This window comes from Carassius carassius, chromosome 23, assembly GCF_963082965.1.
Source record: "Carassius carassius chromosome 23, fCarCar2.1, whole genome shotgun sequence".
NCBI classification, from domain to species: domain Eukaryota; kingdom Metazoa; phylum Chordata; class Actinopteri; order Cypriniformes; family Cyprinidae; genus Carassius; species Carassius carassius.
The window spans coordinates 22301115-22328257 of record NC_081777.1 but is presented as its reverse complement, the minus strand read 5'-3'; the positions used below and the strand labels follow the sequence as shown (position 1 = coordinate 22328257).

The 27143-nt window shown below is 35.5% G+C and overlaps 4 protein-coding genes and 6 non-coding genes across 15 annotated transcripts; 1 reads left to right on the top strand and 9 right to left on the bottom strand.

Annotated features, from left to right (window-relative positions):
• Positions 1-60: 60 nt before the first annotated feature.
• Positions 61-3430, bottom strand: rpl4 (ribosomal protein L4). The gene is made up of 10 exons (XM_059506555.1): positions 3286-3430; positions 2323-2494; positions 2044-2150; positions 1684-1822; positions 1467-1591; positions 1255-1384; positions 920-1076; positions 613-696; positions 309-429; positions 61-225 (listed from the first exon to the last, which is right to left on the bottom strand). Exons 1-10 carry the CDS (start codon positions 3286-3288, stop codon positions 130-132), a joined length of 1134 nt encoding a protein of 377 aa, XP_059362538.1. The 5' UTR covers positions 3289-3430; the 3' UTR covers positions 61-129.
• LOC132102017 (small nucleolar RNA SNORD18) lies at positions 501-569 on the bottom strand. Its single transcript, XR_009423263.1, has one exon. It is a non-coding gene; the product is annotated as a small nucleolar RNA SNORD18 (small nucleolar RNA).
• Positions 803-870, bottom strand: LOC132102018 (small nucleolar RNA SNORD18). The gene has a single exon (XR_009423264.1). It is a non-coding gene; the product is annotated as a small nucleolar RNA SNORD18 (small nucleolar RNA).
• Positions 1144-1212, bottom strand: LOC132102015 (small nucleolar RNA SNORD18). Its single transcript, XR_009423261.1, has one exon. It is a non-coding gene; the product is annotated as a small nucleolar RNA SNORD18 (small nucleolar RNA).
• Positions 1883-1980, bottom strand: LOC132102020 (small nucleolar RNA SNORD16). Its single transcript, XR_009423266.1, has one exon. It is a non-coding gene; the product is annotated as a small nucleolar RNA SNORD16 (small nucleolar RNA).
• LOC132102016 (small nucleolar RNA SNORD18) lies at positions 2220-2288 on the bottom strand. The gene has a single exon (XR_009423262.1). It is a non-coding gene; the product is annotated as a small nucleolar RNA SNORD18 (small nucleolar RNA).
• On the bottom strand, positions 2576-2673 carry LOC132102019 (small nucleolar RNA SNORD16). The gene has a single exon (XR_009423265.1). It is a non-coding gene; the product is annotated as a small nucleolar RNA SNORD16 (small nucleolar RNA).
• A 351-nt stretch (positions 3431-3781) lies between the features above and the next one.
• Positions 3782-10861, top strand: zwilch (zwilch kinetochore protein). Of its 3 annotated transcripts, none has more exons than XM_059506552.1 (19): positions 3782-3944; positions 4067-4106; positions 4194-4283; positions 4377-4495; positions 4605-4795; positions 4882-4961; positions 5052-5207; positions 5291-5362; positions 5852-5945; positions 6114-6166; positions 6348-6450; positions 6530-6609; positions 6725-6881; positions 7026-7054; positions 7149-7285; positions 7539-7634; positions 7751-7866; positions 7985-8081; positions 10664-10861. In XM_059506552.1, the coding sequence occupies exons 1-18, from the start codon at positions 3895-3897 to the stop codon at positions 8074-8076; spliced, it is 1755 nt and encodes a 584-aa protein (XP_059362535.1). In that variant the 5' UTR covers positions 3782-3894; the 3' UTR covers positions 8077-8081; positions 10664-10861. The 3 variants fall into 3 exon arrangements, with proteins under 3 accessions (XP_059362535.1, XP_059362536.1, XP_059362537.1); XM_059506553.1 differs by lacking the exon at positions 10664-10861 and adding an exon at positions 10512-10614; XM_059506554.1 differs by lacking the exon at positions 10664-10861 and adding an exon at positions 10182-10465.
• lctlb (lactase-like b) lies at positions 8711-15162 on the bottom strand. 3 transcript variants are annotated; one of them, XM_059506549.1, is made up of 15 exons: positions 15002-15162; positions 14674-14853; positions 14352-14512; positions 14178-14265; positions 13989-14098; positions 13020-13148; positions 12842-12937; positions 12698-12752; positions 12462-12623; positions 12106-12380; positions 11829-11955; positions 11476-11675; positions 10534-10597; positions 8985-9029; positions 8711-8847 (listed from the first exon to the last, which is right to left on the bottom strand). In XM_059506549.1, the coding sequence occupies exons 2-15, from the start codon at positions 14801-14803 to the stop codon at positions 8732-8734; spliced, it is 1758 nt and encodes a 585-aa protein (XP_059362532.1). In that variant the 5' UTR covers positions 14804-14853; positions 15002-15162; the 3' UTR covers positions 8711-8731. The 3 variants fall into 3 exon arrangements, with proteins under 3 accessions (XP_059362532.1, XP_059362534.1, XP_059362533.1); XM_059506551.1 differs by lacking the exon at positions 14674-14853; XM_059506550.1 differs by lacking the exon at positions 8985-9029 and having other exon boundaries at positions 8716-8847.
• A 1105-nt stretch (positions 15163-16267) lies between these two features.
• On the bottom strand, positions 16268-22338 carry snapc5 (small nuclear RNA activating complex, polypeptide 5). 2 transcript variants are annotated; one of them, XM_059506546.1, is made up of 4 exons: positions 22199-22338; positions 21600-21715; positions 21445-21519; positions 16268-17190 (listed from the first exon to the last, which is right to left on the bottom strand). In XM_059506546.1, the coding sequence occupies exons 2-4, from the start codon at positions 21687-21689 to the stop codon at positions 17008-17010; spliced, it is 348 nt and encodes a 115-aa protein (XP_059362529.1). In that variant the 5' UTR covers positions 21690-21715; positions 22199-22338; the 3' UTR covers positions 16268-17007. The 2 variants fall into 2 exon arrangements, with proteins under 2 accessions (XP_059362529.1, XP_059362530.1); XM_059506547.1 differs by lacking the exon at positions 22199-22338 and adding an exon at positions 21820-22060.
• Positions 22339-27143: the final 4805 nt, after the last annotated feature.

The following is a 27143-nucleotide window of genomic DNA, read 5'->3' as shown; positions in this document are numbered from 1 at the left end:
ATGACAACTGATGGAATGTGGCAGTGCTTATTGTTTGCAGTGGATTAATAAAAAAACAGATTTATCAGAATTTTCAACGGCTGTTTTATTTGAAAATCATTTGTGAAATCCATAGACTGTTCATGAAGTTTAAGCTTGAGCTGGAGCAGGAGCAGCTGCAGGCTTCTTGGCCTTGTTCTTCTTCACAACCCTTTTCTTTTTGGGTTTCAACATCTTGGCTTTGATCTGCACACAAATTTACAGATTTAGAAATTGCTTAGCATGTTTATCATACTATACTGACACTAGTGGATCATGAGGGTACTTACGTCAGGGTTGTGTGCCAGGATAGCACGGCGACGGGCTGTCTTGGCATAGGGGTTCAGCTTAATCATCACTCTCAGGTTCTTCAGAGGGTTCTTCTTCAGTACTCTGCGATTAATCTTGTGTCTGCAATTGTGTAAAGAAACTTGTTACCCTACTTGTCAAGTAAAAAAAACAAAAAACCTTACAAATCAAGATGGCTCAGGACTTCCTATACAATCATTAGTCAGAAACACGGACCTGAAGTAGTAATCTCATCACTGCAATGATATGTTGGCAATATAGATGATTAAAGTAACCAAAACTTACTTAGCAGGACGAAGTGCCTTCTGGACCTCCTCACTCTTCAGGATTCTGTGCATATCTGTATTGGTCATTTTGTGCATGGGCAGGCTGGAACATGACAAGACAGTGAGTCCAAAAGTTTATGCTCAACATCTACACATTTTAAAATCTAGGTGTGCATATGAGCAAGTGGGGTTTTAGACCTCCTTATTTTTCACTCAGAACTTTAATAATATCATTGTGTTCAAAAACACGGACTAAAGTTGAAGCTCATCACTGTTGTTTAATGCACAACCAGACAAGGACAAGAAAGAAGGGTAAAGGAACTCACTTGTAGTCCACTTTAAGGGAGGAGGCTTTGCGCCAAGTGCCATAGAGGTCATCCAGTTTGCGGAATGCACCCTCAGTCCAAATGCAAAAGCGTCCGATGTGTCCACCTGGAGCAAGCTTCAACAAGTCCAGTCTGCTCACGGACTGCAGTGTGATGCCTGAGAAAAGAGACCTTGAGGTTTATGATTTTGCAATCATCTGGATCAACATACATTTTGCCTGACAAGGATCAGAACTTCCACTGAAATCACAGGATTCATAAACACGGACCAGAAGTGGATATCATCATGTTTAAAGTTTACACGTGAAGCAACTGCAAAATAGGAGCTCTCGTACCAGGGATGTTCCTGAAAGCTCGTGTCACACCGTTGTCTTCGTTGTAGATGATGCAAGGTCCCTTGCGCTGGATACGCCTTCGGTTCCTCATCTTACCCTTACCGGCACGCATACGCTGAGAGGCATAAACCTAGAGAACAGATATACGCATCAAAAAAAAAAGTTCATGCTGGTAAAGCACAACATTAAGCCAGAGTTTGACAGTAACTCACCTTCTTGATGTCGTTCCATGCCTTAAGCTTCTTCAACAGAAGCACAGCCTCCTTAGTCTTCTTGTATCCTTCAACTTTATCGTCAACAACAAGTGGGACCTCAGGAATCTCCTCAATGCGGTGACCTGAAACATTTGCCATTTGTCAGTGAGAGAAAAAAAAATAAAATTCAGGGAGACTTGGATTATGAAGCTCTGGACACAATGTGTTCACCCACCTTTGGCCATGACCAGGGCAGGCAGGGCAGAGGCAGCCAGGGCAGAGCAGATGGCATAACGTTTCTGGTTAACGTTGACCCTGCGGTGCCAACGGCGCCATGTCTTTGTGGGGGCAAACATGCGGCCACCACGACACATCTACAGTGGAGTCAAGGGTCAACATTTCACACTTGATTTTTAAATGCGTATCAGTGAACCAGCTCAGTCTTAATATTCATCAACCTTCCATGCCAGCATGAGACAGCAGGCAACTGTCGCCGTGCATAGAGTAAGACGCAAATTACACCATCACAGCAAGGGTTGCTTATAATCACATTTTGACAAGTTGTTCAAGTAAATGTTGGGATAGTTTAGGATACATTTCCGAAAGCACCCTGTCCAGAGCGGTGGGTGCCACCACCACGCACGCGGGGGATACGGGCCACGGCTCTTCCTGTGCCCCAGGACTCAGCGCTAGTCTGGTGACCTGAAACGACACAATTTGGAGTTATTATTGATCATTTCATACCGTGGCAAAATATCAGACAGAGAAATGCCTCTCAGATCTTCCAACATAATCAGTCGTCAGAAACACGGACCTTGAAGTGGAATGTCATCATTGAATTGACATTTCAATTTTGTATATTTAAAACACTCACCGGCCAGTGCACTAACAGCATAGGGCTGGCGCTTATTCTTGCGCATGTTGGTATGCACAAAGTTCACAACATCAGGGCGGATGGGAGCCCTGAACACTGCAGGCAGAACCACATTTTTGCCAGATGTCTCCCCTTTCTCAGAGTAGACCGAGATTAACGGTCGGGCACAAGCCTAAAACAACAAAAACAGAGGTATGAACAACTTAAGGTATTTCCATTTACAAGTTAATTCATCACTTATAAAATTGGATCTTGCTCAGTCTTTGTTTTCATCAACCGTCCGTGCCAGCATGAGACAGCAGGCAACTGTCACTGAACACAGAGTAGGACGCAAATTACACCATCATAGCAAGAGTTCCAGATAAAAACTTGTGAGGTAAAATGATAAGTTGCAAAACATTTAGCTATAGAGCTAGTGGGTAAACTGCTGTAAATTAACGTGATGATTGGGTGCAAAATCAACCGTGTCATTTGTTTATCCTAAGGTTGTTCTAACTTGTATGACGTTTATTCTTTTTACTATCATATGGATGAATAAACGATTAAGTTAGGCATTTTAAAGTGAACGATCACTTCACGTCTGCGTTCAAACCTAAGACTAGGCCACAACACGCAAGCTAACATTTCCGATTATGTTATAGTCTTACATATGATCAAGACTGTTAAACTATATTAGAAGTTCTAAAAGGACGGAATAGCACTTATTTAATATCTACACGTTTGAATTTCGAGGTAATAACCTCTAAACTGAGTCAGCTACCAAATCACGACTACACGTGTGTACACGCTGCACTAGATCAAAATGGCTCCCGCGAGCCGCTGTTAGTGCGAGCATAGAAGCCAACGTTTAACACTTTATCCAAAAACCAACTGCTGAGTAATTGTATGCATGTAAAACAATATAACGGAGAAGCTTTATTGAAAACGCGCTTAAGGCAGTGAAATAATATTCTCTGTGCTCACCATTATTGTAAGTTTTCACGGCTCGCCAGGAACCACGCTCCTAACTCGATGGCGGCCACGGAAGAAAAGGAAGAATCAAGCAATCCACTGCCACTCGCATATCCATCCGATTTATGTCACTTCCGCCCAGGCATGTGCTTCATTTTATTCAGTAGCTTATTTTTATAAACATGATCTAGATTTAATTAAAGTAATATTTTGTATCATTTATTATTTTAATTACAGTGAATTTCAATAAGATACATGCGATAAAGTAATAATCGTGCCAATATGTTTCGGCACTATATAAGTGGAAGCTGGCGGATGGGTCATATGGATCTACTTTCAGTAATTCATTTAAATATTTAGAAATGTTTGGATATTTTTTAGTATTTCATTAGTTTTATCTTAGTTTAAAATAATATTGCAAAAATAAGTGAATAAAAAAAAACTTTTTGTTGAACATTATATTTCTAACAAGAATAGGCGTCGCAAAAGGACGCATGCGTCGTAACCCTCGTGACGTATATTAGGCGCGCAGAAATCAAATAGCTTTGAATCCTGTAAGTTCTTAATTCAAACGGATAAAATTTGGTAATTAAATATATATTTTGTTTTAAAACGAGGGGAATGGGATCAAAAATAGTTTCGGAGGCCAACGCGTTTGTTAAATTTCTGAAGTGAGTTATTGTAACTTTCTTTTTTATTACGATTGACTGAACTTGAATAACTGGCATATGTCATGTTTTGTTATCTGTAATTCATATGTTTATCTTATATTTTCTTTTCTTGCTTGTTTTAGGTCGTGTCAAGATGAAAATAAAGAGAACTGCACGTATATGGTAAAACTAAAATGTGCAGATGAATAGAAAAGATGTTTATTCTTGCGTATGGAAAAGTTGAACAAGTTATTTGTTTATTTATTTCAGGATGATATTTCAGTTCTACTGGTGGAGAGGGAAGAACTTTTGCACGACATACTCAGTGGAAATCAGCCTATCTTTGTCTGTGAGAAAGCAGTAAGTTAGTTTATGGTGGTCTCATATACATAGTATGTGCTATTCTTATTCACCCTAACCATTACAAAACATGTGAACTTATTTAATGAAAAGCAACCAAAGTGTGAACCAGAAGCTACAGAAACTACAGCTGACACCAGTGTTGTTGAAGAAACTCTTTTTAAAGTGGAGCAACATCTAGGGCCTCAGCCGCTCTCTGTCATGAAAGCAAGGTGAAAGGAGTTGCTTGTTGCAATATAGTACAATTGAATGATTCTTTTCTCCCTCACAAAAGCTGAGCACTATGATAAAGAATTATTTTCACTCCGTTTCATTTGCTAGGCAGCTAATGTCTTGGTACACCATGGCTCAAAACCCCAACATGCCCCAGGTGGAAGCCCCAGGGACTCTACACCCTCTATGGGTCCGTTGTGACAAATTGGACCCATGTGCCACTGCCTGGCTTGGAGTAGAAACCGTCTATAGTGGGAACAAAACCAGTGGTGTCAAACTGTATACAGTCACCTGCAAAGGTAGTAGCGCTTATTTGTTACTCATGCATTATTCAAAGGGATAAGTACCCATAAAGAGAGACAAAACCTTTCCCAATGTTCTGCAGGACCAACAGGAGATGAAACCTCTTTCACCACAGTGGATGAGCTTAAACAAGAGCATGAGAAAAGACACCATGCTTCTACAGTAATATTTTTTTGTCATTTAGCTTCTATAGGTTTCTTACTATTAGTTGTCTGTTAAGAGTATTATGATTTTTATTGTTACTTTTTTCAGGTGGCGACAAAAGGCTATGCACAGTACAACCTGTTTTGCTCCTTAAAAGAGGAGAGCATGATGTTTGAGTCCCAGAGCAGTGTAATAGCGAGTCTTACATGGAATAATGTGGAGAAAGTATTGGAGTGTCCTCCGTTGTCTTCTAAAGCATCTCTGGTCAGCATCAGTTGCCTTTGATTCAGTCCAAGTTTTGATCATACTGCCTCTTTAGGTTCTGTAGCTTTTTTTCCTATTAACAGAATATCAAAGTCGCAGTTGGAGACATGAGGAGTCCATTGTATCAGACCTATAAAGAGATGGAGTTCCTTCTGGTAAGTGTTGGAAATAAATAATGTTTCCTATACAGTGTAATTTAAATGTTATTTATATACTATTTGGTTTTTTTGTTTTTAGATTTTCAGGTGTCATAAAGGGTTTTTGTAAAAAAAAAAATTATTTGCTTTTGTCATTTGTTTTAAAACCTGTATATTTAACTTTTAATTTAATTTTAGTTATGTTAACTGTTGTCATTTTAGTATTTCAATTAAATGTATGTAATTTTAACTTTAATTTTAAGTTAAATTTTATATTTTGTTTCAGCTTTTTTTTTTCAATTAATGAAAAGTATTTAAAATAACTTATAGTTAACAATAAATTTTTTCTGTAATAAATCATAAATAAAAAAAAACTTGCTATCAGAAAACTTGACTTATTCTAGATAGACATGTTTATCAGTGTATATATGTATTATATTGTTAATATGTAATTATAATAATTTTCATGCCATCAGCATTTGTTTTTGTTTTAAAACATTTGACTAGGCTTTAGCAGAAGGTTTGAGAACAGGAGAAACTGAATGGTTGGAACCAATAGAGACTCAGTCTGCAGTGGACCTGACCAGAGCACTCATTGAAGGTATTGCAGCTTTGCTGATTAATTTGTGTACTGTATATTCTGTATACATAGCAATAAGCCATAAATAAATACAAATGGTGCTGATGGTCAGTCCTTTTAAGTGTAGCATCTGCAGTTTGAGGGAGATCATTTGCTAGTTTATGAAGCAATTTTTCTCCCTTGTTTTAGAGCTTGAAAATATTGGACAAGGAGCACCAGGACACACTGGCAAAGCATCCGAGGTAAATTAATAATATAACATTAACAGCACATTTCTTTATTTACTTTTATTATATATTCTCAGGTAAATTCTCATTTTGTGTTTCCACTAAAGAAAGATTCATACAGATTTGGAATGAATGAATGAGTAAACGATGGAAATGTTATTTATGTTTTAACTATACACTTGATCTTTTATAACAGAAACAAAAAGCTAAGACAGATGCTATAGCAGCCTTCAGCTCAATGGTGATTGAGAGAGGAGACCTGGACTTTACAGAACAACTGTGGGAGAAGATGAGAAAGAGTAAACGTTACCCTTGGGAATTTTCAGAAAATACAGCAAAACATCTTTACTGGAACCAAATTATTTTTTTTTCTCATAGGTGTAACTTCATATCAAGACGTAACAGAATGTCTGAGAATTGTTGTCAAAGCAGTGAAACTTGGTAAAATCAAACCATGGGTATGTGCAGCTTCATGTCTTTAAATGCACTAAAGAACATGATCTAACATTTTTAACCTTTTTCTTCAGCATTATTATTTAAAAAGTATCTAAATGAGAGTATTGTTTTTCTTAGATCCACAAAGACAGCAATAGCACTCTCAGTAAGCTGATCCTGCAGTCGTACCAGCAGCAGATAGACGCCATGCCTCTCACTGGTCTCACACCCGCCAATATGCTGCTAGAGCTCGGCCTGGACAAGATCAGGAAAGACTTTATCAACTACCTTGTTGGTACGTGCATTTTCAAATTTCAAATCTAGCTGTTTTTTTGGTTTACATTTCACTCCATCTCTTCATTACCTACAAAAATGTTAGTTTTTAGATGCACTTTGAGAAGCAGATTTTAGACTTAATTCTGATGTTATTCTTTTTTAGGAAAGGAACTTACAACTCTCAACTATTTGGTAGAAAACTACTTTTTACTTTATTTTTCTATGATTTTTAGATGAATACTAGCATGTACTGGGGTTGTTTCTACATTTTATTTGTGATTTCTAGAGGTATTACTTGGACACAGAGGTGGACCTGCAGGAGCAGGTGATAAGAGTGAGGAAACTGCACCATCTGCTGGAGATCCTGGGCACCTGCAGCACTTTCCTCAGTCTTCCTCATGATCGCCTCTTCCTTTTCACTCAGTGAGCTTCCTGGCCTGCCCTTTCCGGAAATTATGTATTAATCAAATGATTCATAATGTAGAGAAATAATATATCGTACCATTTGTTTCACAAGAAATTATGATTTGGAGAAAGTATTTTTCTGACCTTCAGAGAGCACTGAAGATCCCTTGATTGCATTGGGGATGGTGCATAGCAAGAGTATTAAACAGATGTAAAATGTAACTACTGAAATTAGTTTTTTCATGTTTCTTACCATGATATTTGATTTCAGGTCCTGTTTGCAATACTACAAAACTTCCAATTATGATGAGGACCATGTCTTCCAGCTGCAAATTAAGCCTGCGCTTATTAGCTATTTTTATGAGAAGTGAGTATTTTTATGAGCTGTCATATTCTCTGTATAATTGTTCCAGTTGATGTAAGATTTATTAAACAGAATAATGATGTATGTAAGTATGAATTAATATTTGTTTATTCTCTCAGGGAACAACCTTTCTCTTGGGCCATGCAGGTGTCCAGTGGACAGGGGTCAAAGGAAGTCAAGACAGCACTTTATCTCAGCGACAAGCCTCTAGTAGACCACATTACTTTTGATTTAGGTGAAGTCACTAGCTGTTTTTTTTTTTTTTTTCATTTGCTGTTCTCGTTTTGTCTTATGTTGTTGAGTTAATTTAAAAATGTCATTTGTTTCAATGATCTGGTCACACACACATGCAGATGTACCCCTAGATGAGTCTGCGAATGGAGAAAGTGAGAAGATGTTTTACTACAGGACCATGGTGAGCTGTAGTCTCATCAGCTTCACTTAACAACGGTAAGACTCCATATCATAGAAATTAACTCACTGAGAATGTCATTTCAAATCTCAAATACCATATTTATTAGTTTTTATTTATTTATTTTTTTATGCAATGGTTTTAATTTGTTGATGCACAATATTGTTCAGGAGTCTGGGGTCATTATTAAAATTTTTTTGTCATGATCACCGGTTCTACATTTATTTGATTGATGCAGTCAAAAACTGTATTATGAAACAACTGTTTAATATTTATGTAAATTTTTCAGGATTTTTTGATTAATAGAAAGTACAAAAGAAAAGCATTTATATGAAAAAAATCCTTATAGTATTTTAAAAAAAAATTTCTTATCACTTTTGATCCATTTAATGTATCCTTGCTGAATTAAAATATTAATTTCTTTAAAAAAAAATCATACAGACCCCAAACTTGTGAGCTGTATTGTTTATGCAACCACTTCAGTTTGCAGAAGTTAAAGCTTCAACAGGGTTTAAGACAACTAATTTAGTCCACATAGAGATAAGTAATTTCCAAAAGCAATTGACTATTTGCCTATATCATTTAAATTCAGCATAGTGTCCGTAAACTCCTTAATGCAAATAGTATTAACTAAGAAACAAGAGCCAAATTCAGTGTGTTTCTTTAAAAAAAAAAAAAAAAAAGTCAGCTAGTTTCGTTTGCGGAGTAGGAACATGAGAAAGACAGCGCTGATCAAAATGCAGAGGGTGCACACTGTGGGAACCACAACCTCGGTCACCATCTCCATGTGGCTGGTTAAAGGATCTGAAATATATACAAAAAACATGTTTATCAGACCAAACATAATAGCGTAGCCCAGTTTCACACTGCTTTTGCGTAACAGAGCACTCAAAGGGTTAATATAGTTCTCTTCAAGCTATTGTGTGTATGTGATGGCTTACCATGAATAAGTCTTAGAATATTGGCAGCCGTATTCCTCTGTTCCTCTAATGAAGAGAGAGAAATAATCTTAAAATAGGAGTAAGACACATTAACCCTTTGAGGGCCGTTGTGTTAGCTCACAATAAAGCAGCACAGTCAACTGGGTTTTAACAAAAGGGCAGCATCATCAAGCATCCTTTTAGATTTATACTTATATTGGCTGTTTAATTGAAGATTATGCAGCACATACAGTATTTCAGTTTAATTAATCAAAATAGTATTTAGAGTATTAGCAAAGGCAACATTTTTAGTTTCTGATTAAAAAGATTTCCAAATCTTGATAATCAGATGATTATTTGTTGATAATCAAACTTCAGTAAAGCAAGCTCTCATCAAAGCGGCAGACAGTTCATCAAGTTTATGTTGACTGAATTCCTGGTCACCAGTCCATAAGAAGTAAGTCATTGTGATTTATGAAACTGCACCAGATTAAACCTTGACAACATAGTATGTCATTTACTATAATTAAAAAAACTTCCATTCATTACAAAAAGAAATCAGTGATATTTAATGATAGCTTGTAAACATTAAAAAAAAAAACTGTTCTTTCCATCAAGTACAGAGTCTTATGCCTTTGTCTTTTTGCAGAATGTTCAAGTACTTTTTGTTTCCAATCAAGTTTGTAATGTTATGAGTTGCATTTTTGCTGATTGATTTGGTTCATAGCCTATATCTCTTTTTAAAATGAAAGAAAGGAAAATTAATGGGAAACATAACTTTCAGAACCAAGGCCATGAAAAGTGGGTGTGCACTTTTGCACTCTATTATAGCTTGTCCTAATGAAATGAGGCTTTGCTGTGCTCCAATAGCTGATCTGGTTAATTCTTTATGGTGACATTTAATTAAGAATATATGTACTGTGGAGCCATTATAGCATCATTCACAGAAGCTTGTAGAATATGGCCCCTGAAGACTTTGAGACATTTCAGTTTCCCAAGAACAGAGACGACCAGAACTGGAGTTGCTTAATGTTCTTTTTATCCAACTACACCCACACAATCATTGTGAGGTTTTTAAAGTCTTTGTGAGAAGTTTTCAGGCTGAAAAGTAAAGATCAAGTTACTTCTATATGTGCCCTAGTGTCTAAACTTTATTATGCACTGGCCAAACCTTTGGCATTTCTACATGATCTTTCTTTTCCTTGGATTTGCTTCTAGCAGGAGGGACAAACATAGAAAAATCCCGTTTGAGGATAAGGCTCAGTCTCTGTTGCAGACCTCCCCAAAAGTCTTTGTCAATCCATTCTCATGGCAAGCACACAGTCCCTATGGATACTAATGGCTAAAGTAGAAACCTAGTCAAACCACAAATGAGGATAGCATAATAAAACAGTGGAGATGCAGATGAAGACAAGGAATGTTCTCATGTACTGTTCAAGAGGAATTTGTTCCCATTGAATTTGTTCTTGATTAAAGGCTACATGATTTCTTTTAGTCTATGATCAACAAATGGAATGTTTCCTTGTTTTCCCCGGTTTTTCAACTAAGTTCAAATCAATAATCCACTGACCTGCAGCCAGGAGCTGATTGCTGGTGGAGCAAGTCTCTGTAGCCTTCGTTTTCCAGTTCTCAACCTGCCGATGATGATGATGATTCAGAGCATAGTCATTGTCTCATTTATTCATACTGTTCTCTTACAGGTAGATGCTTGCGCAGATGGGCACTGGTTTCAAGATTCTGTTCTGTAAAATGTCTTTTTATATTGTATTTTAACTTGACTGTTTAACTCAGTTAATTACACCACCTTTAACACATAGTTGATGTAAACCTTTACATATAAAATGGTTTAAATGGTTTTGTATAATTTAAAATAAACATTTGTAACATGTCCAAGGCAACTACAGTTTGTTCAATATAAGAAAACTGAAAAATCATTAGAAAATACCATTTATATGGTAATTACATCCTAATCTTGGCGGTTCTCCAAGATGGTTTTGTTGGTAGATAACCAAATGAGTTTGTTGGCGTGTTCACCCTAAACCGCTATTTAATTGGAAATGCTTGACTCCACAAACATTTTTATTTGACTCTAAATAGCATGTTTCAATACCAAAACAGATACTCTAATCCAGATAGTACTAAAAGACAGCTGTCAAATAATCTGGAGCAGAATAAGTTCATTCAAAATGTTAATCAAGTAAACACCACTTTCCTTAAAAATGGCTTTTATTATTTAACTATGAGTGTGTGTTATGTGATTTGGTTTCCTCCACAGTTTTATATATATATATATATATATATATATATATATATATACACGTGTGTGTGTGTGTATTTATGGTTTAGTTAGTCATTGCTATATATAAAACTGACATTTTATATTAGAACATAAAAGATAAGAAGGAAATGTTACTTTTATATATCTCGACTAGGTAATTATGTCTTTCATTCCTTCTTTTTTTTTTTTTTTTTAGTAAATCATAATGTAATCTTATTTCGACAAAAGAGATACCTCTCTCTGATTAGGAAATCCATTAGACTTAATGATGCGTTTGTAGAACTGAACAGAGGCCTTGGGGTAGCGAGGCTTATTTTTGCTCCTGAAGTCCACATAGTACAGGCCGAACCTCTCTGAATAGCCCTCATCCCACTCAAACTTGTCCAGAAGGGACCAAGCGGTGTAGCCCTTTACATTCACTCCATCCCTGATAGCTGCAGGTTAAAAACAAATACAGTATAATTGTACTTTTTTTTTTCTCCATACAGCTAAAGGTCCAATATTGTTTTGTACCCCACTGACTTCCATCAAATGGACAAAAACAGTTTAAACATTCTTTAAAAGATCCTCAGAAGGAGGCTGGTTACCTTTGAGCATCTCGTTGATGTAACCCTTGTAATACTGTATCCTCCAGTCATCACACAGTTCTGTGCACATCATCTTCTCCGAGACCCCATTCTCAGTGATGAAGATCATGGGGTTCCCATATTGAGTCTTTAGAAAATCAAAGAGCACAAATCAAAAGTTATCAATTCATGACATGACACTGTCACAGAGACATTATATTATTAAACAAGATCAAAGATTCAGCATGAGGAAATGATGTGAAACGGTGCCCTATAAACAATGACAGCCTTTGTGCACCTTAATAAAGTTGAGTAGACGGCGGAAGCCCCAAGGTACTGAGTAGAGCCAGTCTGAACCAGGATCAGGCCAACGTGGGTCGACTAGCTCTGCTACATCCCGGTCTGAGAAGTAGGTGGAGCCACGGTTGAAAGGATAGCTCTTTTGGGTTATGTAGCGTGTGGTGAAGTGTCCCACACCTAGGAAATCAGAGGTGCCTTTGATGTAACTCTTCTCCTGAGAAGAAAAGGTGGGAAGGCGAGACGTTCCCAAACCCTGCTGTGCACTTTTCCTCCCTTGGATACAAAATTGTTATTAATATGCCGGATTGCAACATTCTTAACCTCACATATTCAACATCTACTTAGCAACAGTACCTATGAAATCCTTCATCACTTGAGGATAATCTCCATGAAAGATGGGTGTAGCAAACCAGCCTAGGTAAAACTGTACATATCTCTCTGCAGCCTCAATGTCCTTCTGGTTAGTGATGTCCACAGGCTCTCCCCAGTCCCCGGACAGTGAAATGCCCACCATACCTAGAGAAGAAAGTAGCCAGAGGGTTCAGAGGGTGTGATTTTTAATAAACTTATAGATACTGGTAAGCTCATACCTCTTTGTTTGTTTCGCCACTGAGTATCGTAAGTGTGCCAAACCTTAGCATGTGCCTGTCAGTAAACCAACACAAACAGTATGTACAATAACTCCCTTCTCAAATACTATGGTACAATATCACATCAAGGAAGTTAAGTGTTACCTTAATGATGTGGTGAGCTGCTCTGTAGGCCCCAGTGCCCCTGAGCTTCAGTCCTGGAGCATGTTCTCCAGTTTCATATCCTTCCACTGCCACTGACTGACAGATAGTGAGCATTAATAAGCTCATCCTTTACATATATCTTTAATTTGCTGTTATTATATGAATAGAGTGAGCGTACCCATGGGTTATTAAAAGTTATCCAGTATTTGACACGGTCCCCATAGCGTTCAAAGCAAAGATTGGCAAAGTCGTTGAAATAATTAATCATACTGATGTTCTGCCATCCACCATATTTCTCCTGCAAAACCTGTCCAAATGAACAGACAAAATGATGAATGATAAAACCTTCCTAAAAAGGTTACAGACTAATCCATTATTACTGCAGTCAATACAGTGGATGCATGAAATTCATTAAATGTGTATTCAACTTTTTACTTGACAAATCTTGACAGATATTGTTAAAAAATAATGTTGAGAAGGTTGAGTAAATGTAAAATGAATCGAATTGGCTCTTGTTGGTTTAGAAAATGAAGAGGAGGCTGTGATGGACAGTTGATCTGTTTGTTATCTGAAGGCGCTGCCACTTTAGCAAAACTCTGACTTTATGTGTGCAAGAAAGCAGTTAAAGTTAATATGTAAGGATGTATGCGATATAAACATATATAAAGCAATGTACACACAGAAATCACATTCTAACAAAGCAACTTATTAACGAATAAAGGAATTATTCGAAGGTACACGGACTTAAACCACATCCAACTTAAAACCGTTGCTAAATTTACGCGGGGAATTGTTCCGCTCTCACGTGAAACTCTCGATGGATTTTTGGATTTCACTAGCAGCATTTCGTCGTGCAGCAGTAAATATGAATCACAATATCACGACTATTTTTTAACACACATTTTCCACAGTTATTGTTTTATTTCTGTAGTAATTCCATTACACAACGTTGCGTTAACTGAACGAGCAAAAAGTCAAAAGCATTACAGCCCATTAGTCTGCTGCCTCACAGCTTTGTTTTAGTTCAAATAAAATATGCTATTTAAAATTATTCATCAAAACGTTCCAGAGAGGTTAACTAAATAAGAAAATAATATTTTAAATAGCGCTACTAGTAGGCCTATTGGATATATTCAGGAATACACACCTGTGGCAGGTCCCAATGATAAAGGGTCACAATAGGAGTGATATTGTGTTCAAGCAGCTCATCAATAAGAGCACTATAGTACTTCACTCCTTTCTCATTCACATGGTCAGCTGCAAATACACAAAATTGGAGGTCAAATATTTTGGAAATATATAAAAGTCCTACCTAGTTAGCAGTATGGATACTTACACCTGATTCCAGTTGGCATGATCCTAGGCCAGGAGATGGAAAACCGATAATGATTCAGATTCAGCTCTTTTATCAATGAAATGTCACCCTATATGAGAAAATGAAGAAAAATGTTGTTGCATTTAAGCTGGGGTATTTCATATTCAATGTCATAGCAAAAACCAGCATGGTCACCTTGAATTTGTAGTATCCCTCACAAGAAGAGTCTCCAGTATCATTCAAGAACGTCTTTCCCTTCTTATGAGTGAACACATCCCATATGCTCAGTCCTTTCCCATCTTTGTCCCAGGCTCCTTCTGTTTGATAGGCTGAACTGCCTGCGCCCCACGAAAATCCTGACAAATGAAGTGAAATGGTCTTAAAAATTATTTTACGTTAAGTATTATTTGTCAGTTAACGTATTTCATTTTCATCATCAATATTCATGCAGATAGTTCATTTCCCAAAGTCTACAATATCTGAGAAAGGAATCCATTTAGTAATGGTGGCATCATACCATTTGGAAAAGTGCCATAATAGAAGGAGTCGTGGTTGTTCGCTGACCAGTCGAAGTCCTCAGCCGCAGACAGACACAACACCAGCACAAGCACATGACAGGCTCGTCCAACACGGTGTGACAGCATCATATTCCAGATCTCAGCTCCAGCTCAGTGACTCACATCAGTACCACGCTCTCCTGATTTGAAAGTAGGTTACCTTTTCAATAGACACCATTAATCGCTGTTACTAAACACAATGCAGTTTGCCCAGTAATGAATGACCAAAACCTTTTCCCAACATCTAGAAAATTGCATTTTCACACTCATTTTCATATTTGAACATACCTTTCTCAGAATTTGCATTGATTCCAGAAGGAACTGCCTTTAAAATCGATGAAAACTATCCCACACCTTGATATCACATCCAGTTTGGAAGTTTGAAGGTTGCCATACAGAGTCTGTTACTGTTTTGCTTGGGTGGCAAAGCACTGTGCTGTACTAAAGGTGGTCCCATGACCCCACTGTAGACCCAAAAGCCTCCCTATTGAGGGTCAATGGACTGTGATCACATTTTGCAATGGTGGACAGATCTCCCACAAACAAGGGTTTCACTCTGTAAGCAAAGTTAATGTTGGAGAGGCTGATACGCTTGTGTTTACTACAACAATGACAAGTGGGATAAACTGACCCGAATATTATACAACAGGTTTCAGGTCTTACTCTGACTTTTACGTTATTGAGTTATTGTGACTGCGTGATCCACTTACTGCACAATTAATGGAGGAAATAAAAAATATTAATTACAAATGTAAAAAACTTATGTATCCACAAACCTTGCTTTCTATATAAAATAGTATAATTAATGAAAAATGTACAGATAAAAATTTGTAAAAATTTTTTTTTTTTTAAATTGCACAATGCAAGTGTAATTTATTGTTAAAGTTTAATAAAACATGTGAAAAAGTAATTGTCTACAAGCATGCTTTCATTATAAAATAATAGAAATAAAATAGCATTAAATAATTATGAATAAGAAAATTTAACTTTTAAAATAGATTTTGCATTATATATCAGAATATACATAAATTATTTCTAAAATCTATTTTGCACTTAGAATATATAAATATTAAACATTCTTAAAGTTATTAGAGTACTATCTATATTTATATATATACTGTTGTTGCATCATTTTTCTCCAGACCCTGCTCTTTTTGTGAAGTGTAGTATTGTTAAAATGTAACCTTGCTTTCTATATAAAAAAACAAAATGTTAAATATTAGCATTTATTTTGCACAATAAATAGAAGGATATACATACTTATTTCTAAAACATTATGTTTAGCACTTTAAGAACATATAAATATTAAACATTCAGTTATAAGAATATAAAAATCTATTATCGTTTGTCTCCAGATGTGCCCCACTTTTTGTGAAGGTGAAGTACACTGTTAACCGCTTTTTGGAGAATACTGAATGCTTGTAATGTTTTTACTGCATTGCAGGTTTATGCAGCTGTGGTTGGGAGGGGGCTGAAGTCTGCCGTCACAGAAACTGTAATTTATTATATTAATAATACTGGCCAAAAGAGGAAATACATCTGTCATCATATCTGGTCATCATACTCGCCTTTATTAGCATGTACCTAGCTGTGTATTAAAATTCTCATTCACACATCATACACTTACAACAAGGCAACACCAAAACACCTAACTAAACAACCTGCATCGCTCTGTTAAAGAAACAGTGCTAAGTTGAAGTGTTTTAAAATGCAATTACGCTGAGCACCTTCTTTAAAATCGGTCTCTAAGAAAACATAGGAACTCTCTGTACATCAACAATGCTGCACATGAAGTACAAAAAAAGTTAGAATACTGGCTCAGCTAGAACAATTGTCATTCCCATGCATACACAACCTAGTACACACACTCACTCCAAATAGAAAAAGTACCTCTGCAATTACCTCACAACATGAACATGTACATACATAATACTTATCATCAGCTTCTTAATCATAATGCATTCAATCTGAAAGCAATACAATATTAAATAAAGCCTATATAGTACAGCATAAACTCGGTGAACACCATGAAACAGAACTGGTGCAATCTTTAATTTATATGTATTTAAAAAATACATAAAGTGCAGGCTTGGCCAACAGCACAGTAATAGGAGGAGTTGTATTTGTGCTACACATACTTTTGGAGGATTTTAAAGATGGGTGAACCAACGGTTTATCTAAAGCAACACCAATCTAAGACAGAGAGACTGATGTAGTCTCTATCAGCATGCCAAATGTGCAGACTACACACCCAAACACAGGAGTAAATGATAACACCGTCATTGCAGGCACAGTCAGTAGTCATCTTCATCTTCCTCATCTTCTAGCACCATATCAAGGTCTCCATCTGCATCATCATCCTCATCATCGTCCTCTTCCTCCTCCTCCTCTTCTTCTTCCATGTCATAGTCTGTTTGAGCACCTAATACTAATTTGGTCTGGTTGATCTCAGTCTCATCATCTAGGTTGACTTCCACCTGCGCACAACAAATATAAGCATCATAATTTGTCAAGAGAAACATCTTAATTGTCTTCACTTAAATTGTTTTTAAAAGAATAGCTTTAATAATTCTGAAGAAAGTCTCTTATGCTCACCCAGGCTTCATTTCATTGAAAATACAGTAAAAACATTAATATTGTGAAATATTGTTGTCATTTAAAAGAACAGTTTTCTATTATTATTATATGTTTTAAAATGTAAGTTATTCCTGTGATGGCAAAGCTGAATTTTTAGCAGCCATTATTCCTCTCTTCAGTGTCACATGATCCTAATATGCAGAGGTGGAAAGTAACGAATTACATTTACTCGCGTTACTGTAATTGAGTAGCTTTTTTGTGTACTAATACTTTTTAAAGTAATTTTTTAAATCTGTAATTTTACTTTTACTTAAGTATATTTTGTTTAAATTATTGTACTTGCTACATTTTAAATCACAATAATTACTGAGTAAAAAAAAAAAAAAACGCTCCCTGGAAACTACGTCAGTAAATAATGGGCAGGAGGGCAAACTGGCGCTAAAATCACAAGAAAGGTGCAGACGGTCATAACAGGCGTTAGTGGTGCAGACACCGCTGAAAACGAAACCCCGTCATATTCTGAAGTTGAACTCGAAGGAAATGAAGTGAACCCCTGGCCATATGTATGCTCTATTATGCAGTGTAAGCTGTACTTGCCTAGGAAGACCAAACTAGCAGCTTATAAAATCTCGACAAGACATCAAACCTTCGCTAGAATGTAGAGGTAAGCTAAATAATTGCATCGTTGCATTGGTGGTTAAAATGAAGCTTTGACATTTTAGCAAGAGGTTTTGCACAAATTAGCCAAAAAGACAGTGGTGAGGAGTGTGCTATATATATCATCTGCGATAATATCATGTTTTTTGTTTTAATGATGTGCGTGCGCATTTATAGTGCGTTCTTTCACTGTGTGATTCAGTCTCCTAAAATGCATTTAGAATGATCACAAAATTGAAGATATAGGGGCAGAAAATTCACATATTTATGTAATTTCATATATTAAATCAAAATCACACAAAGAAGGCCGTCTTTTCCTCCAAAAATCATCATGAATATATACATACATATATATATAACAGTTCAGTAAACAAGTTAATTAAGAGACTTGTGCTTTAGACACCATATTGCCTTTTTAGCTCTATTTCTACAACAGAAAATAATTCCAAACACAGCCACCAAAGCACAGTTTTGCGTCTCTGAGCAACGTGACAGTGTTTCGTTCCTGAATGAATCAACCGTTTAAATGATTCGGTTCAATCGCAATGACTCACTTATTAACAGTGACTTGCTGACACATACTGGCCATTTTAATTTCACATTTAAAGTATCTTTTGATTTTTTTTAAATAATTAATTTCTTATCATTTCAAATGAGTATTCAACATTTTATGTCTTGTATATCAAAACATTATTCATGCATTTGTAACTGCAGGTTAAATGCATTCTTGTCCTGCACTAAATAGTGTAATACATCTAAATGCCACTTCCAATGAATCTTCTGCATTTCCTCTGCATTAAAAGATGAGTTTGTTGATACTGATTTGCCTGGTAACAGCCCAAATTTGTTATTATTCTAAATAACTGATTCCTTTAATTAAAAACAACTAGTTTGAGATTAATAGACCTATCCCAGGGGTGTCAAACTCAGTTCCTGGAGGGCCATAGCCCTGCAGAGTTTAGTTCTAATCCTGCTCCAGCACACATATCATGTAGTTTTCAAATAAACCTATATGATTAGATTAGCTGGATCAGGTGTGTTTAATTAGGGTTATATCTAAACTGTGCAGGACTGTGGCCCTCCAGGAACTGAGTTTGACACCCTTGGCCTGTCCCATTTTTGCCTCCCTCCCACTGTTAAAATGTAACTAAGTAATTTTTACTCTGAGTAAATTTTAAATGAGCTACTTTTTACTTTTACTTGAGTAGATTTTTAGACTGGTACTTTTACTTGTACTTAAGTAAAATTTCATTAATGTAATGGTACTTTTACTTGAGTAGAATATTTTTGTACTCTTTCCACCTCTGCTAATATGCTGATTTGGTGCTCTAGAAACTTGTCATATTATCAATAATGTTGAAAATAGCTTAAAGGGATAGTTCACCCAAAAATGAAAATTATGTCATTAATAACTCACCCTCATGTCGTTCCAAACCAGTAAGACCTCCATTTATCTTCGGAACACAGTTTAAGATATTTTAGATTTAGTCCGAGAGCTCTCAGTCCCTCCATTGAAGCTGTGTGTACGGTCTACTGTCCATGTCCAGAAAGGTAAGAAAAACATCATCAAAGTAGTCCATGTGACATCAGAGGGTCATTTAGAATTTTTTGAAGCATAGAAAATACATTTTGGTCCAAAAATAGCAAAAAAAAAAAAAAAAAAAATACGACTTTATTCAGCATTGTCTTCTCTTCTGTGTCTGTTATAAGGCATTTCAAAACAAAGCAGTTTGTCATATCCGGTTTGCAAACGAATCATTCAATGTAACCAGATCTTTTTGAAACAGTTCACCAAATTGAACTGAATTATTTTTAAGCGGTTCGCGTCTCCAATACGCATTAATCCACAAATGACTTAAGCTGTTAACTTGTTTAATGTGGCTGACACTCCCTCTGAGTTAAAACAAACCAATATCCGGAGTAATTCATTTACTCAAACAGTACTCTGACTGAACTGCTGTGAAGAGAGAGATGAACACCGAGCCGAGCCAGATAATGACTCGTTCACGAGTCAAGAACCGGTTGCATCGGTTTTTGGATCACCAGTAATTCTTTCTGACAGCTCGATTCAATAAACCGGTTGAAGAAAAGGGTTCACCGGTTCTTTTGCGCTCGACGTAATGGCGTCATTGGCAATGACTGCAAGCCTTTGGTTTACCTGGGCTCATAACATTAGCACAGAATCAGTTCAGAATCAATGACCAAAAGAAACAGTTCGGTTCAGACGCTATGTGTGTCGGTTTGCTTCATGCTGAATCACACATGCACAGAATCATCAGCTCCTCGGTTCTCGAATCGGACGCGTCTGACAGAAACGGTTCTTGACTCGTGAACGAGTCATTATCTGGCTCGGCTCGGTGTTCATCTCTCTCTTCACAGCAGTTCAGTCAGAGTACTGTTTGAGTAAATGAATTACTGAATGAATATTGGTTTGTTTGAACTCTGAGGAAGTGTCAGCCACATTAAAAAAAATTAACAGCTTAAGTCATTTGCGGATTAATGCGTATTGGAGATGCGAACCGTTTAAAACGATTCAGTTCGATTTGTTGAACTGTTTCAAAAAGATCCGGTTACATCGAATGATTCGTTCGCGAACCGGATATGACAAACTGCTTTGTTTTGAACTGTCTTATAACAGACACAGAAGAGAAGACAATGCTGAATAAAGTCGTAGTTTTTGCTATTTTTGGACCAAAATGTATTTTTGATGCTTCAACAAATTCTAACTGACCCTCTGATATCACATGGACTACTTTGATGATGTTTTCTTACCTTTCTGGACATGGACAGTATACTGTACACACAGCTTCAATGGAGGGACTAAGAGCTCTCAGACTAAATCTAAAATATCTTAAAACTGTGTTCCAAAAATAAACGGAGGTCTTACGGGTTTGGAACGACATGAGGGTAAGTTATTAATGACATAATTTTGCAAATTGGGCAAACTAACCCTTTAATATCTTTGTGGAAACCATGATACATTTTTTAAGGATTCTTTGATGAATAGAAGTTCAAAAAAGATTGAAATATATATTTTTCAAACATTATATCTTCAATATCACTTTTGATCAATTGTCTCCTTATTTCTTTCAACAAAAAAAAAAAAAAAAAGATCCCAAAGTTTTGAATGGTAGTGTAATCTGAAAACTTCATCAAAATGTTATCTCATATTGTTCTAACCTGATTGTGTCATGTGACCAATACAAATGCAGCAAATTTAAAGGTATTGACCACAAATGTGAATTTATGATGCTTTTTTCCATTATGGAGTTTTGCAGTATAAATAACCTTTCACATTTGTTGTATGAAAGGCAAACTTTGAAATTCTGCCTAGTGTTTCATGAAAAAATATTCAACAAAAAAATAATAGGTTAATAGAAAATAGGAGCACAAAATATTATTATACTTACCATTACTTTTATTATTATATAATATGATTAAGAGTACTACTTCTTTAATGTAAATCACCAGTTCCGAATAATGGTGAGTTTATTTACCTCAGGGGCAGGGGCTTCATTTGGGCTTTCTTCAGACTGGGCATTTATCATTGACCTCAGGGTCCCTTCCTCAAACTGATGAACGTAAACAAATACAGAGAGCACTTTTATGCACAGAGACCACAATGACATTTTTTTTGCACGACTGTTATTACCTTAAGTCTGTTGAGCTGATCTTGCAGCATGACTTTTATTTTCAGAAGAGTCTCCTCTTCCTTCTTGAGCTCCTGAAGGCGACTCAGCATAGTGGACGAGTGTTTCTACAGCATTACTGCATACAAAACAAAGGGAAATCTCTTTAGTTTACTCTGTTACAGAACATGAGCTCAGAATTAAGAAGCAAACATTTATTGCTTTTTATGAACCACAATTTACATTTAAACAATGTTGAAATTAACTGTACAGCCAGTAAGATGGAATTTGTGATCGTGCTTGCTGTTTGGTTCAGGTGGACATCATGTTCCTGATCTCCTGTGCTTTAAAGGCTGCTGTTGCTTTTCTTGGAAATTACGCTCGCTTTCCATGAGTTATCGAGTTTTATTCAGACCTTTAATATACATGTAAATAATGCATCTTCTAAACTGTTATTTTACTGACATTTTCTAATGTGAAACCGTGTCGGTTAAAATAATATACCGTGCAGACTCAAGCTCATTTAGCAAACATGCTAGCGGAAATAAAAACAGTTACAAGCAATTGATCTCGTTAAGCGTTATTTCTTTTTTAGCCTCATAAACTAAACGACTTGACTTACTTTATCAATTCAACACGCAATGAGGAAAGTGCATGGTTTCGATTAAACTGTTCATTTATTTTCTTCTCAACTCCACAGTTCTAGCATTCTAAAGAACATGTCACGCGCACTTCAGCACGCATGCGCATAAAACACATTAAAAAAAGTGCCGCAGATCTGATCTGTCCATGGTCCGGAGTCATTCCCATCATCTGTATTATATAATATAAAATACACTAAAAGACGATGCAGCTGTACATAAAAATATTTAGATTTAATATATATATATATATTAGATTTTATTTTGTATCGTTAAAATAACTATAAATGATAATGTCAGGACATATTTTATAATAATGTTGGTAAATATAAATGATAATGTTCTTAGATTTAAAAAAAATATTGTCATTAACTTGTTGTTATTTATTTTATTATATATATATATATATATATATATATATATATATATATATATATATATATATATATATATATATATATATATATATATATATATATATATATAGAGAGAGAGAGAGAGAGAAATATATTTTATTATATTTTGTATTTGTTTGTTTATTTAGATTATCTATGCTTATTTGTCCATTAAGCTATTTTAAGCTTTCAGACATCTAGATTTTATTTTAAAATAGTTTTATTTGGATGTTTTTTAAAATTCTTAATATTATATTTATATTATATTTAATCTTATGGTATAATTTGAAAGGGACGTGACATTCAGCCAAGTATGGTGACCCATACTCAGAATTCGTGCTCTGCATTTAACCCATCCGAAGTGCACACACACAGAGCAGTGAACACACACACACACTGTGAACACACACCCGGAGCAGTGGGCAGCCATTTATGCTGCGGCGCCCGGGGAGCAGTTGGGGGTTCAATGCCTTGCTCAAGGGCACCTAAGTCGTGGTATTGAAGGTGGAGAGAGAACTGTACATGCACTCCCCCCACCTACAATTCCTGCCGGCCCGGGACTCGAACTCACAACCTTTCGATTGCAAGTCCGACTCTCTAACCTCTTGTTTATATTTATAGTTTTTTTTAAAACAACAAATACACACACAATCATTTTACCACATTTTCAGTTACGCTTGCTTTTTAAACAAAGAACATTTATTATTATTATTATTAATATAGTTAAAAATTTATAGTTATAATAATTTACATTTAATCATTTAGCAGACGCTTTTATCCAAAGCGACTTACAAATGAGAACAATAGAAGTAGTCAGGTCAACAAGAGAACAACAACAGTATACAGTACAAGTGCCATGACAAGTCTCAGTTAGTCTAATAGAGAACGCATAGCCAGTTTTTTTTTTTTTTTAATAAATGGAAAGACAAGAAAATAATACATAATAATTATTAATATTTTACAGTATATTTAGTTTTTTAATATATTTATTTTTATTTTGGTCTAAATATTAATAATATTTTTATTTTAAATATGTATTCATATTATTCTTCTGTGATACCATTTAATATATATTATATTCATATTTTCATATGTTTACAATTGTTGATATTTCGTTGTTTTTTTTACTATAAGCATATCAAGCACCCGCACTATATTATGACATACTGCACGGAGCGCAGTAGCGACGCCATGTGGAAAAACATAGGAAGTGCATGACCATAAAAGAGAATGTTTGGAGACACATCAAAGTCTATGGAATTTTAAATATTATTCATGCTATTAATAATTATGCTTTTTATGTATAGATATACCCTAATCTGTAGAGCTAGAGAGAGAGAGAGTGAGCGAGAGAGAGCAAAAGTTAAAAGTTTCTATCTGTCCCCCAATTACCTGCCGTGCTGTACTGTCCTCACCAGCATATGGTGATGTTTGAACTGGCAGGTGTCAACTTTATAGCACCAGGAAGCCTAATTCATTGCAAATGTAATACATGTTTCGAGTCTAGCACACAAAACACACACCCTGCTTCTCAGATGATTTGCACAACATTAAACTTCTGAGCTGATATTATCATATCATTGTGTGCATTTGTCAGTGTCTATGGTGCCATTAGAGGGGATTGTTCTTTTATTCAACTGCCTGATCTAATAAAACCTTCAGTGTCAGCTTGAAAGCAATGGATGCTCAGAAGGGCATCCAAGAGTATTTCTCAAGAACATTATTTATTATGACTTTTTTATGCATCACATACTAAACATATTGTGCACTGTCCTAATGTATGTTTTGTATTAGATGACTGCCATTAATTACAATACATAAAAGGAAGACTTCTGTGATACACAACCAAGCTCAAAGCCTCCAGTTTTTTGGGGTATTAAAGCTACTTGCAGGTAACACCTCAACACATCAATCTGTTCAGAAGACATGTACAAATTTTGCACATTGCCTAAACAATGCCCAAAGTTAAAAAATAAATAATAATGATAATGTAAAGTTAACTCACATAAATCACAGATGGAACTCATTGATGTGGGGCACATCTAAAAGCACTCTTAATCAGACTCTCAAAATGTTAGGAGAGCCCATTAGGTTCTTTTATAGTATTCTTTGACTAAACCCATCCAGATGTTTACAACAGCATGTGAGCACCACTAGACAGTGTAGAGAACAAGTGACTGTCTAAAAGATATACCTGTGTGATTAATGCATAAATAATGCTAAAATAGTCATATTATGATTATATCATGATATCCAAAGCTTTTGTTCAACCAAAGAGTATAGAAGCCCAAGCGGCGAAACTCTGTTGTGTGGGTAACAGTCTGTAGATGGCGCTGCGGAGGCGCGGCCGCCATTATGGACTGAAAGCTGCTGAAATCGTTAGCCCCAGTTTGAGTGTACAGGTTTTGCTGTTCGTTTTTAGAAATCTACTTGAACTGGCTAGTAGCTGGCTAGCAAGTAGCTGGCTAGTAGTACACTAGTTTCCGAAAGATGGTCAAAGTTCTTTTTTGTTCATGTGTGCATTTGCTAGATTATACACCTTTTTGACTAATGCTTCCATTCTAGGTCAATGCCTCTTCTCTCACAAAAAGAAAAAAAATACAAACAAACTTCTCATACACAAATGCACACTCTTACGAAAGGAAAATATATTTACCAATATATTTCTTAAAATATATTGTGATATATTGTAATATATTATTTTCCCTTTTTATTTTCTAATATGTTATATATTTGAATACATTTAATAATATATTGATGATACATATATTATATAATATATTGCAAAATATACAAATGATTGCCGCTTTCAATATATTGCAATATATTGGAAAAAATAAATATATTTAAGAATTTATGCCTAATATATTACATGATATTTTCCAATATACTGCAATATATTTTTGTTTCATAAGGGCACACAATAGATGGTGATGTCTGATTAATTACTGAGATCTTATGGCACCACTTCCATTTTAGTACTGTTTATAGTTCATGTGTGCACTTGCTAGATTGCACATCTTTTTTTTGTACCTTTCCACCTGTAATAGGACATTCACCGATTGTTTTTGTTCTTGCCATTGAAACTTTCACTGTGTGCACTTTCACTGAAGATGTTGAAAAACAAGTTGTTAATATTTTTGTGATATTCTTGTTAAAGGTGAACTGTCTTTAGAAATGCTCATTTATAATTTTATTTATTTATTTATTTTTCCAAATCATGTATATGGTGATGGTGATGTTCACTAATGTCAAAATCAACATTTGAATAAATCTTACTGTGTCTGCCTATATATATTATTTCATGAATTTCTGTTACTCATATAACAAGGAAAATGCATAATAGAACATAAATATTGATAGATTAAAGGTTTGCAATAATTTTATAATTGTATCTTTGCAAACCGTAAGTGGTAGGCTAATGAAGCCGATTCGGTGGGGGACATACCCTTACAAAAAAGTGCTATAGGAATCTTATATTATATCGGTCATCTCATTAATGTATTTTAAATTGTTTTCATATTTAGATATGATGGCCAGAAAAAATTAAGTTCTGTTAAGTTTTTGTTATGTTAAGTTTTTCCAGTGCCATTGACTCCCATTATTTCTCTGCGTTTTCCTTCAGTTTTCAGTCCATAATGGCGGCCTGCGCCGTCACGTCATGGGGGCGACTGTTGCTATGGAGCATTCTATTGAGTTTCGTATCTTTCAATTAAATTATCAAGTTTAATTGCATATTTGCATTTCATTCTCTTTAAGGCTTTAGTAAAGGAAATAAAATTGTATAAAATTGTAAAAAACTTATTGTATTTACATTTATGTATGTAAAATTTACAAAGAATCAGGACATTGTTAATCAAAAATTCTAAATCATTGTTTTGTAAGGTAATGCCATAAATAATATCATTCTGAGTAAAGAGATCTAGTGGGATATTAGAATGGAGCCAGTCATGAATGTCAGTCCACAAAGCATCTATGAAAGGACATTGGAAGAATAAGTGTTCTGTGGTTTCTATACCTTTACAAAAAACACAGCTATTTCTGTCAAAGCCAAATCGCAGATGTAGAAATTCATTTGAAGGATATATACCATTTAAAATTTTAAAATGCATTTCTTTAGATTTTGGAGAGGGAATTTAAGATATTTGGTTCTTAGAGAGTGTATAATTATGACTGTACAACATCTTCCAATATAAAAGCACTTGCTGGTGAAAAAGGGATAGCTTAATAGGTAATTTTTGAATGATGAAGTCACATCTTAATAACATATCAATACCACGGCTCTGCTAGAGATAGCTAATGAATATGCAGGATAGATACACCTCGAGATGCCTTCCATCTTAGTCAAAAAACTGATATCTCTTAGCAACCAGGAATTAAGTTTACCTTCGCAATTCTTCAATACCTCATTTATATTCTTGTTTTCTCTTACAGTGACATCTTTGGAAATATGTATACCTAAATATTTGACAACTGTCCTTATGGGAATGTTGTATGCATTTGTTAATACACAATGATGGATTGGCATTAG